A 12917-nucleotide genomic window follows, 5' to 3' on the forward strand; every position below is an offset into this window, starting at 1 on the left:
TAGTAGAGAGAGATGTTGTGGTAGAGGTAGAGGTCAGGAGAGGTGTAGTAGAAATAGAGGTTGTGGTAGTGGTAGAGGTAGATTTAGAGATAGAGGTAGTGGTAGAGGTAGATTTAGAGGTAGAGGTCAGGATAGACGTAGTAGAGATAGAGGTTGTGGTAGTGGTAGAGGTAGATTTAGAAATAGAGGTTGTGGTAGAGGTAGTGGTAGATTTAGACGTAGAGGTCAGGATAGACGTAGTAGAGATAGAGGTTGTGGTAGTGGTAGTGGTAGAGGTAGATTTAGAGATAGAGGTTGTGGTAGAGGTAGATTTAGAGATAGAGGTTGTGGTAGATGTAGTGGTAGATTTAGAGGTAGAGGTCAGGATAGACATAGTAGAGATAGAGGTTGTGGTAGTGGTAGAGGTAGATTTAGAGATAGAGGTTGTGGTAGAGGTAGAGGTAGATTTAGAGGTAGAGGTCAGGATAGATGTAGTAGAGATAGAGGTTGTGGTAGAGGTAGATTTAGAGGTAGAGGTTGTGGTAGACTTAGAGGTAGATTTAGAGATAGAGGTCAGGATAGACATAGTAGAGATAGAGGTTGTGGTAGAGGTAGATTTAGAGATAGAGGTTGTGGTAGATGTAGTGGTAGATTTAGAGGTAGAGGTCAGGATAGACGTAGTAGAGATAGAGGTTGTGGTAGAGGTAGATTTAGAGATAGAGGTTGTGGTCGTGGTAGATTTAGAGGTAGAGGTCGGGATAGACGTAGTAGAGATAGAGGTTGTGGTAGTGGTAGAGGAAGATTTAGAGATAGAGGTTGTGGTAGAGGTAGTGGTAGATTTAGAGGTAGAGGTCAGGATAGACGTAGTAGAGATAGAGGTTGTGGTAGTGGTAGAGGTAGATTTAGAGATAGAGGTAGAGGTAGAGGTAGATTTAGAGGTAGAGGTCAGGATAGACATAGTAGTGGTAGTGGTAGAGGTAGATTTAGAGAGAGGTTGTGGTAGAGGTCGAGGTAGATTTAGAGGTAGAGGTCAGGATAGACGTAGTAGAGATAGTGGTAGAGGTAGATTTAGAGATAGAGGTTGTGGTAGTGGTATATTTAGAGGTAGAGGTCAGGATAGACGTAATAGATTTAGAGGTAGTAGTAGTGGTAGTGGTAGATTTAGAGATAGAGGTTGTGGTAGAGGTAGATTTAGAGGTAGAGGTCAGGATAGACGTGGTAGAGGTAGATTTAGAGATAGAGGTTGTGGTAGAGATAGAGGTAGATTTAGAGGTAGAGGTCAGGATAGACGTAGTAGAGATAGAGGTAGTGGTAGAGGTAGATTTAGAGATAGAGGTTGTGGTAGAGGTAGTGGTAGATTTAGAGGTAGAGGTCAGGATAGACGTAGTAGAGATAGAGGTTGTGGTAGAGGTAGAGGAAGAGGTAGATGTCAGGATAGACGTAGTCGAGATAGAGGTTGCGGTAGAGGTAGATTTAGAGATAGAGGTTGTGGTCGTGGTAGATTTAGAGGTAGAGGTCGGGATAGACGTAGTAGAGATAGAGGTTGTGGTAGTGGTAGAGGTAGATTTAGAGATAGAGGTTGTGGTAGAGGTAGTGGTAGATTTAGAGGTAGAGGTCAGGATAGACGTAGTAGAGAGAGGTTGTGGTAGTGGTAGAGGTAGATTTAGAGATAGAGGTAGAGGTAGAGGTAGATTTAGAGGTAGAGGTCAGGATAGACATAGTAGTGGTAGTGGTAGAGGTAGATTTAGAGATAGAGGTTGTGGTAGAGGTAGTGGTAGATTTAGAGGTAGAGGTCAGGATAGACGTAGTAGAGATAGAGGTTGTGGTAGTGGTAGAGGTAGATTTAGAGATAGAGGTAGAGGTAGAGGTAGATTTAGAGGTAGAGGTCAGGATAGACAAAGTAGTGGTAGTGGTAGAGGTAGATTTAGAGAGAGGTTGTGGTAGAGGTCGAGGTAGATTTAGAGGTAGAGGTCAGGATAGACATAGTAGAGATAGTGGTAGAGGTAGAATTAGAGATAGAGGTTGTGGTAGTGGTATATTTAGAGGTAGAGGTCAGGATAGACGTAATAGATTTAGAGGTAGTAGTAGTGGTAGTGGTAGATTTAGAGATAGAGGTTGTGGTAGAGGTAGATTTAGAGGTAGAGGTCAGGATAGACGTGGTAGAGGTAGAGGTAGTGGTAGAGGTAGAGGTAGTGGTAGAGATAGAGGTAGATTTAGAGGTAGAGGTCAGGATAGACGTAGTAGAGATAGAGGTAGTGGTAGAGGTAGATTTAGAGATAGAGGTTGTGGTAGAGGTAGTGGTAGATTTAGAGGTAGAGGTCAGGATAGACGTAGTAGAGATAGAGGTTGTGGTAGAGGTAGAGGAAGAGGTAGATGTCAGGATAGACGTAGTCGAGATAGAGGTTGCGGTAGAGGTAGATTTAGAGGTAGAGGTTGGGATAGACGTAGTAGAGATAGAGGTTGTGGTAGTGGTAGAGGTAGATTTAGAGATAGAGGTTGTGGTAGAGGTAGTGGTAGATTTAGAGGTAGAGGTCAGGATAGACGTAGTAGAGAGAGGTTGTGGTAGTGGTAGAGGTAGATTTAGAGATAGAGGTAGAGGTAGAGGTAGATTTAGAGGTAGGGGTCAGGATAGACATAGTAGTGGTAGTGGTAGAGGTAGATTTAGAGATAGAGGTTGTGGTAGAGGTAGAGGTAGATTTAGAGATAGAGGTTGTGGTAGTGGTATATTTAGAGGTAGAGGTCAGGATAGACGTAATAGATTTAGAGGTAGTAGTAGTGGTAGTGGTAGATTTAGAGATAGAGGTTGTGGTAGAGGTAGAGGTAGATTTAGAGGTAGAGGTCAGGATATACGTAGTAGAGATAGAGGTTGTGGTAGTGGTAGAGGTAGATTTAGAGATAGAGGTAGAGGTAGTGGTAGATTTAGAAGTAGAGGTCGGGATAGACATAGTAGAGATAGAGGTTGTGGTAGTGGTAGAGGTAGATTTAGAGATAGAGGTTGTGGTAGAGGTAGTGGTAGATTTAGAGGTAGAGGTCAGGATAGACGTAGTAGAGATAGAGGTTGTGGTAGTGGTAGAGGTAGATTTAGAGATAGAGGTAGAGTTAGAGGTAGATTTAGAGGTAGAGGTCAGGATAGACATAGTAGTGGTAGAGGTAGATTTAGAGAGAGGTTGTGGTAGAGGTCGAGGTAGATTTAGAGGTAGAGGTCAGGATAGACGTAGTAGAGATAGTGGTAGTGGTAGAGGTAGATTTAGAGATAGAGGTTGTGGTAGTGGTATATTTAGAGGTAGAGGTCAGGATAGACGTAATAGATTTAGAGGTAGTGGTAGTGGTAGATTTAGAGGTAGAGGTCAGGATAGACGTAGTAGAGATAGAGGTTGTGGTAGAGGTAGAGGTCAGGATAGACGTAGTAGAGATAGAGGTTGTGGTAGAGGTAGAGGTAGATTTAGAGATAGAGGTCAGGCTAGACGTGGTAGAGATCGAGGTTGTGGTAGAGGTAGATTTAGAGATAGAGGTTGTGGTAGAGGTAGTGGTAGATTTAGAGGTAGAGGTCAGGATAGACGTAGTAGAGATAGAGGTTGTGGTAGTGGTAGAGGTAGATTTAGAGGTAGAGGTCAGGATAGACATTGTAGAGATAGAGGTTGAGGTAGAGGTAGATTTAGAGATAGAGGTAGAGGTAGAAGTCAGGATAGACGTTGTAGAGATAGAGGTTGTGGTAGAGGTAGAGGTAGATTTAGAGGTAGAGGTCAGGATAGACATTGTAGAGATAGAGGTTGATGTAGAGGTAGAGGTAGATTTAGAGATAGAGTTTGTGGTAGCGGTCAGGATAGACGTAGTAGAGATAGAGGTTGTGGTAGTGGTAGAGGTAGATTTAGAGATAGAGGTTGTGGTAGAGGTAGAGGTAGATTTAGAGGTAGAGGTCAGGATAGACGTAGTAGAGATAGTGCTTGTGGTAGAGCTAGATTTAGAGATAGAGGTTGTGGTAGAGGTAGTGGTATATTTAGAAATAGAGGTCAGTATAGACGTAGTAGAGATAGAGGTTGAGTTCAGGATAGAGGTTGTGGTAGAGGTAGATTTAGAGATAGAGGTTGTGGTAGAGGTAGATTTAGAGATAGAGGTCAGGATAGACGTAGTAGAGATAGAGGTTGAGGTAGAGGTAGAGGTAGATTTAGAGATAGAGGTTGTGGTAGAGGTCAGGATAGACGTAGTAGAGATAGAGGTTGTGGTAGTGGTAGAGGTAGATTTAGAGATAGAGGTTGTGGTAGAGGTAGAGGTCAGGATAGACGTAGTAGAGGAAGAATACCTAGTATCCTGAGCTTAGCAGCGAACATCAAAGCGATGCCGACCGGAAGCCCAATGCAATAGTATGAGACCAGGTTAGACAGCGCAGCTATCTTCTGTTTTCCTGCTCCAACCAGGATACCTGAGCACACACACTACACACACACACAACTGGTTAGACTCACCAGTAGAGACAACTGTATGAATGGTGTAGGGACCCAGGTACTCACCGGTAGAGATAACTGTATGAATGGTGTAGGGACCCAGGTACTCACCAGTAGAGATAACTGTATGAATGGTGTAGGGACCCAGGTACTCACCAGTAGAGATAACTGTATGAATGGTGTATGGACCCAGGTACTCACCAGTAGAGATAACTGTATGAATGGTGTAGGGACCCAGGTACTCACCAGTAGAGATAACTGTATGAATGGTGTAGGGACCCAGGTACTCACCAGTAGAGATAACTGTATGAATGGTGTAGGGACCCAGGTACTCACCAGTAGAGATAACTGTATGAATGGTGTAGGGACCCAGGTACTCACCAGTAGAGGTACTCACCAGTAAAGGTACTCACCAGTAAAGGTACTCGCCAGTAGAGGTACTCACCAGTAAAGGTACTCACCAGTAAAGGTACTCACCAGTAGAGGTACTCACCATTAAAGGTACTCACCAGTAAAGGTACTCACCAGTAGAGCATCAAAGAACTGTATGAAGGTGTAGAGCCCCAGGTTCACTGACACGTTGTCCACTATGGCTCTGGAGAGGACAGGACAGGACTCAGGAGGGGGACTATTAACTACTGAGAGATCACTTAGGTCCTGTCTGTCTACACTTGACACTTACATGCAACTTCAGCTATCAGAACATAAAGATCACATTTAAAAGACGGGTCAAAAGTCCCTTTGTGGTCTGATTGTGTTCAGATCTGCAGACCACTTCAGAAGCTGGTTAGGGATGCATTGTGTGCAGATTTCTTCTCAGACTGGACACAATCAGAGTACCAAAAGCTCATCAGCACTCCTCCCACAAGTCTACTGTCTATTATCGATCCTGTTGTCTAGTCACTTTACCCCCACCTACAGTCTACTGCTGTTACTGTCTATTATCTATCCTTTACCCCTACCTACAGTATACTGCTGCTCTGCTGTTACTGTCTGTTATCTATCCTTTACCCCCACCTACAGTCTACTGCTGTTACTGTCTATTATCTATCCTGTTGTCTAGTCACTTTACCCCCACCTACAGTCTACTGCTGTTACTGTCTATTATCTATCATTTACCCCTACCTATAGTATACTGCTGTTACTGTCTATTATCTATCCTTTACCCCTACCTACAGTATACTGCTGCTCTGCTGTTACTGTCTGTTATCTATCCTTTACCCCCACCTACAGTCTACTGCTGTTACTGTCTATTATATATCCTTTACCCCTACCTACAGTATACTGCTGTTACTGTCTATTATATATCCTTTACCCCTACCTACAGTCTACTGCTGTTACTGTCTATTATCTATCCTTTACCCCTACCTACAGTATACTGCTGCTCTGCTGTTACTGTCTGTTATCTATCCTTTACCCCCACCTACAGTCTACTGCTGTTACTGTCTATTATCTATCCTTTACCCCTACCTACAGTATACTGCTGTTACTGTCTATTATCTATCCTTTACCCCTACCTACAGTATACTGCTGTTACTGTCTATTATCCATCCTTTACCCCTACCTACAGTATACTGCTGTTACTGTCTATTATATATCCTTTACCCCTACCTACAGTATACTGCTGTTACTGTCTATTATATATCCTTTACCCCTACCTACAGTATACTGCTGTTACTGTCTATTATCTATCCTTTACCCCTACCTACAGTATACTGCTGTTACTGTCTATTATCTATCATTTACCCCCTACCTACAGTATACTAATGTTACTGTCTATTATCTATCATTTACCCCCTACCTACAGTATACTAATGTTACTGTCTATTATCTATATTTTACCCCTACCTACAGTATACTCCTGTTACTGTCTATTATCTATCCTTTACCCCTACCTACAGTATACTGCTGTTACTGTCTATTATCTATCATTTACCCCCTACCTACAGTATACTAATGTTACTGTCTATTATCTATCTTTTACCCCTACCTACAGTATACTGCTGTTACTGTCTATTATCTATCCTTTACCCCTACCTACAGTATACTGCTGTTGCTGTCTATTATCTATCCTTTACCCCTACCTACAGTATACTGCTGTTACTGTCTATTATCTATCATTTACCCCTACCTACAGTATACTGCTGTTACTGTCTATTATCTATCATTTACCCCTACCTACAGTATACTGCTGTTACTGTCTATTATCTATCCTTTACCCCTACCTACAGTATACTGCTGTTACTGTCTATTATCTATCCTTTACCCCTACCTACAGTATACTGCTGTTACTGTCTATTATCTATCATTTACCCCTACCTACAGTATACTCCTGTTACTGTCTATTATCTATCCTTTACCCCTACCTACAGTATACTCCTGTTACTGTCTATTATCTATCCTTTACCCCTACCTACAGTATACTGCTGTTACTGTCTATTATCTATCCTTTACCCCTACCTACAGTATACTGCTGTTACTGTCTATTATCTATCCTTTATCCCTACCTACAGTATACTGCTGTTACTGTCTATTATCTATCCTTTATCCCTACCTACAGTATACTGCTGTTACTGTCTATTATCTATCCTTTATCCCTGCCGATATGTGCGTATCTCCATTACCCTGTAGACCTTCACATCCACATATTCCTCATGCCACTATTTACATATTATTTTCTCTCTCTCTGCATTGTTGGGAAGGGCTGTAAGCACTTCACTGTATGTTTACACCTGTTATTTATCAATCATGTGATTAATAACATTTGATTTGAAAATAATATAATCTCTCAATTTTTTGGTGTATACATAATATGTGCTATGTACATGAATTCTATATTCATTACAATACTTTTTACTCGTCTACTCACAAGGGTTTCAATCATTTCAGACCACACTGGTCTATTAATAATAAATGATATATTGTCTAACACTCACTGATCTGAGGTGAAGATGTAGCCTAACACATGCCTGGAGTTACCGATGGCAATACCCTGGAACACAGCCAGCACTCCTGCACCACAAACAACACAAACTATATTAATAATATATACAACAATATATTAAACAATATACAGTACCAGTCAAAGGTTTGGACACACTTTCAAAGTTTTTTTAAATTTATTTTTTTACTATTTTCCACATTGTGGAATATAAGTGAAGACATGAAATAACACATATGAAATCATTTTGTAACCAAAACAGTGTTAAACAAATCAAAATATATTTTTAGATTTTAGATTCTTCAAAGTAGCCACCCTTTGCCTTGATGACAGCTTTGCACACTCTTTGCATTCTCTCAACCAGCTTCATGAGGTAGTCACTTGGAATGCATTTCAATTCACAGGTGCTAAAAGTTAATATGTGCAATTTCTTTACTTCTTAAAACTTCTTGGTGACAGGGGGGCAGTATTGAGTAGCTTGGATGAATAAGGTGCCCAGAGTAAACTGCCTGCTACTCTGTGCCAGATGCGAATATATGCATATTATTAGTAGTATTCGATAGAAAACACTCTGCAGTTTCTAAAACTGTTTGAATGATATCTGTGAGTATAACAGAACTCATATAGCAGGCGAAAACCTGAGACAAATCCAACCAGGAAGTGGGAAATCTGAGGTTTGTAGTTTCATTTAAGTATGCTGTGTCTATGGGGCCAGATTGCACTTCCCAAGGCTTGCAGCAGATGTCAACAGTCTTTAGAAAGTTGTTTGAGGCTTCTATTGTGGAAGGTGGTCGAATAAGAGCTGTTTCAACAAGTGGACTAGGCTGTGGCCAATCAGTTGTTTACTGCGCGGTCACATGGGCACACCATTCCTTTTTCCTCTGTAATGAATACGCTATGGTCCGGATGGAATATTATTGAAGATTTATTATAAAACGACCCTAAGGATTGATTGTAAACATCGTTTGACATGTTTCTACAAACTGTAACGGAGATCTTTTGACTTTTCGTCTGGAGTTTGTGCTCACGCATTCTGCCTTTGGAATAGTGAACTAAATGCACGAACAAAACGGAGGTATTTGGACATAAATATGGTCGTAATCGAACAAAACAAACATTTCTTGCAGGAGTCCTGGGAGTGCATTCCGACGAAGATCAGCAAAGGTAAGTGAAGATTTATAATGCTATTTATGACTTTTGTTGACTCCACAATTTGGCAGGTAACTGTATGGCTTGCTTTTGTGGCTGAACGCTGTTCTCAGATTATTGAACATTGTGCTTTTGCCGTAGCGGTTGCATTAAGAACAAGTTTATCTTTAATTCTATGTAAAACATGTATCTTTCATCAAAGTTTATGATGAGTATTTTTGTTATTTGATGTGGCTCTCTGCAATTTCTCCGGATGTTTTTGGAGGCATTTCTGAACATGGCGCCAATGTAAACTGAGGTTTTTTGGATATAAATATGAACTTGATCGAACAAAACGTACATGTATTGTGTAACATTGAGTCCTGGGAGTGTCATCTGATGAAGATTGTCAGAGGTTAGTGATTCATTTAATCTATATTTCTGCTTTTTGTGACACCTCTCTTTGATTGGAAAATGGCTGAATGCTTTCTGTGACTAGTTGCTGACCTAACAATATGTTCTGCTTTCGCCGAAAAGCCTTTTTGAAATCGGACACTGTGGTTGGATTAACGAGAAGTTTATCTTCAAAATGGTGTAAAATACTTGTATGTTTAAGGAATTTTAATTATGACATTTCTGTTGTTTTGAATTTGGCTCTTTCCTGCACTTTCACTGGCTGTTGGCGAGGTGGGACGCTAGCATCCCGAACGATCCCAGAGAGGTTAATGTATTTGAGCCAATCAGTTGTGTTGTGACAAGGTAGAGGTGGTATACAGAAGATAGCTCTATTTGATAAAAGACAAATTCCATATCCTGGCAAGAACAGCTCAAATAAGCAAAGAGAAACGACAGTCCATCATTACTTTAAGACATGGTCAGTCAACACAAAAACTGTTTTGTGCTGGGGACAATACAAGGCCACTTTAAAATGTGCAGTTTTGTCACACAAGACATTGCCACAGATGTCTCCAGATTTGAGAGAGCGTGCAGTTGGCATACTGACTGCAGGAATGTCTGGCTGTTGCCAGAGAATTAAACGTTAACTTCACTACCATAAGCCGCTTCCAAAGTTGTTTTAGAGAGGTTCTTAGTATGTCCATGTTTCAGCATGATACATGTCACAAGGATCTGGACACAATTCCTGGAAGCTGAAAATGTCCCAGTTCTTCCATGGTCTGCATACTGAGCAGACATCTCTTTGAGCATGTTTGGAATGCTCTGGATCAACGGGTATACGACAGCGTGTTCCAGTTCCCGCCAATATTTGCTTCTAACAGTGTCAAGAATTACAACAGGTCATGGTAGAAATCATTTTAGTTACTCAGCTCTGTGGTCCTGGGATTCTCTCCTGAACATGTTGAAGTTTAAGCACTTGATGGATGTAAATATCATAGAAGAGTGTCTTTAGGGCAGCTGTTTTTAAGTCATGACATTCGTGTGTTTTTAACGTAATATGTAATTGTTGTACTATATGTGTGTCTATAGTTTTGTTTAATGTTGTGTTAGTAAAGTATGTAAATTGTTTTGTCTGAAACTTTGTTCCCCCTGCTGCTTTTGGACCAGGTCTCTCTTGAAAAAGAGATGAGAAAAAACTAAATAAATTAAAGGTAATTTAAAAAAATTATATCCAGCAAATTAACAATACAATGCTAAGCATGGATTTACCTGAGAGCACCAGGGCTACTTTGCAGGTGAGTAGAGCCCTGGAGGTGTCTCCTGCTCCCAGAGCGTTCCCCACCCGTACACAGGCAGCGGCATGGACACCTAGAGGGAACTGGACAAGGATCCCACAGTTAGTTACCACACAGGCAAGGACCCCACAGTTAGTTACCACACAGGCATGGACCCCACAGTTAGTTACCACACAGGTTGTCACATGGACACCTAGAGGGAACTGGACAAGGACCCCACAGTTAGTTACCACACAGGCATCGGCATGGACACCTAGAGGGAACTGGACAAGGACCCCACTGTTGCTCTAGAGACATAGGGCTTGTTTTAATGGTAAAACAAAAGCAACCGAATGAAGTCGAGTGAAGATTATCTGCAATAGACAGAAGTAGGACACTGATGTGGTTTTCCATTGGAAAGGCTCAGTGCAACATGGCAGTGTTTAGAAAAGTTGATGAAAAACACAACATATCAATTAGTGAGTGGAACCAGGTTTCCATCCAACCATTTTCTGCGAGTACAATACATGCGTGGTGACGGCTCAACGCTGCCTTCAGCATTGCCCATCCCTGGTGTATACTATCCCTGGTGCATAATATCCCTGGTGCATAATATCCCTGGTGTATAATATCCCTGGTGTATACTATCCCTGGTGTATACTATCCCTGGTGTATACTATCCCTGGTGTATACTATGCCTGGTGTATACTATCCCTGGTGTATACTATCCCTGGTGTATACTATCCCTGGTGTATACTATCCCTGGTGTATACTATGCCTGGTGTATACTATCCCTGGTGTATACTATCCCTGGTGTATACTATCCCTGGTGTATACTATCCCTGGTGTATACTATCCCTGGTGTATCCCTGGTGTATACTATCCCTGGTGTATACTATCCCTGGTGTATCCCTGGTGTATATTATCCCTGGTGTATACTATCCCTGGTGTATCCCTGGTGTATACTATCCCTGGTGTATACGATCCCTGGTGTATCCCTGGTGTATCCCTGGTGTATCCCTGGTGTATACTATCCCTGGTGTATACTATCCCTGGTGTATCCCTGGTGTATACTATCCCTGGTGTATACGATCCCTGGTGTATCCCTGGTGTATCCCTGGTGTATACTATCCCTAGTGCATACTATCCCTGGTGTATAATATCCCTGGTGTATACTATCCCTGGTGTATACTATCCCTGGTGTATACTATCCCTGGTGCATAATATCCCTGGTGTATAATATACCTGGTGTATACTATCCCTGGTGTATACTATCCCTGGTGTATACTATCCCTGGTGTATCCCTGGTGTATACTATCCCTGGTGTATACTATCCCTGGTGTATCCCTGGTGTATACTATCCCTGGTGTATACGATCCCTGGTGTATCCCTGGTGTATCCCTGGTGTATACTATCCCTAGTGTATACTATCCCTGGTGTATACTATCCCTGGTGTATACGATCCCTGGTGTATCCCTGGTGTATACTATCCCTAGTGCATACTATCCCTGCTGATTCACACTGAGACAGAAAGACAGTGGGAGGTGGGTGAATGGGGAGAAGGTGATCTTGAAGTTCAGAGTGAGGAAGGGGTGAGGAGAGTTATGGGGAAGAGGTAACTAGGTAGGTGTGTTTCTCACCATGTAGGTAATGGCTCCTATCTCCAACAGCACATGCTGTGCTGCAAGATCTACCTCTCCTAGCATACCTAGAGAGATAAACAAAAGAGAGAGAAAGAGAGCGAGAGAGCTAGTGAGCTAGAGAGATTGATGTGCACTACTAGAAAAAAAGGGTTATTTGGCTGTCCCTGTAGGATAACCCTTTGTGCTTCCAGGTAGAACCCTTTTAGATCCTTTGTGGAAAGGGTTCAACATGGAACTCAAAAGGGTTCTACCTGGAACCAAAAAGGGTTCTTCAAAAGGTTCTCCCACAGGGACGGCCGAAGAACCTTTTTAGATTCCAGATAGAACTCTTTTAGATTCTATGGTGTGGGGAGAGAGCAGCCTGATGACTAGAAATAGACCTGATGGTAATAGCGCGTCTTTTTAAAGTCTTCCCCAAACCATAGCCCTAACCTTAACCACTCAGAATGAATGCCTAAGCTGTTGTTTCTGTTTTAACCTTGTAACCATGGAGAATTAACCCTTTAACCATGGAGAATTAACCCTGTAACCACACGGAATTAACCCTGTGACCATGGAGAATTAACCCTGTAACCACACGGAATTAACCCTGTAACCACACGGAATTAACCCTGTGACACACACACACACACACACACACACACACTGACCAGCGAGGAAGCCTCCTATCTCCCAGACCCACCACTCGAAGCAGACCATCAGGGTACTGGGGATGGCCAGCTGCATGTAGGAACCCCACTCCTGGAGGGCCTCACTGGACCAGCCTGGAGGAGCACCCACACATCAGTCATCGCGAAATACGTATCTATAGACATCCATAACCACATATGGCCAGCAGGGGGAGGGACAGAGAGTATGTTTCTGACCTGCCCAGGTGTTCTTGTGGAGGCCTCTCCAACAGATATATAAGTAGAGGAGCAGACTGATGGTGATCTGAGACAGGCTGTTTGCTATAGCAGAGCCTCTACACAACACAACAACACAGGCACAGGATCAATAAACACACACACACACACACACACTCAGAAATTATAACACACAACAACACATTTACAGTAATTGAGAGGAGGAAGGGGAGAGAAGGAGGAGGAAATGAGAAGGAGGAGGAGGGTGA

The 12917-nt window shown here is 42.2% G+C and overlaps 1 protein-coding gene across 1 annotated transcript in view; it reads right to left on the reverse strand.

Annotated features, from left to right (window-relative positions):
• The window catches only part of LOC110534810 (multidrug and toxin extrusion protein 1), a 69589-nt gene that overhangs the window by 31734 nt on the left and 24938 nt on the right, over positions 1-12917 (reverse strand). The window contains exons 8-14 of the mRNA XM_036989479.2: positions 12670-12767; positions 12454-12567; positions 11801-11868; positions 10156-10264; positions 7358-7433; positions 4947-5016; positions 4280-4412 (exon numbers count right to left, since the gene is read on the reverse strand). Of these exons, the coding sequence (XP_036845374.2) occupies positions 4280-4412; positions 4947-5016; positions 7358-7433; positions 10156-10264; positions 11801-11868; positions 12454-12567; positions 12670-12767 (668 nt within the window). The remainder of the gene's footprint in view (positions 1-4279; positions 4413-4946; positions 5017-7357; positions 7434-10155; positions 10265-11800; positions 11869-12453; positions 12568-12669; positions 12768-12917) is intronic.

Source organism: Oncorhynchus mykiss, chromosome 10, assembly GCF_057628025.1.
Source record: "Oncorhynchus mykiss isolate SJ-2025 chromosome 10, ASM5762802v1, whole genome shotgun sequence".
Classification (NCBI taxonomy): Eukaryota; Metazoa; Chordata; class Actinopteri; order Salmoniformes; family Salmonidae; genus Oncorhynchus; species Oncorhynchus mykiss.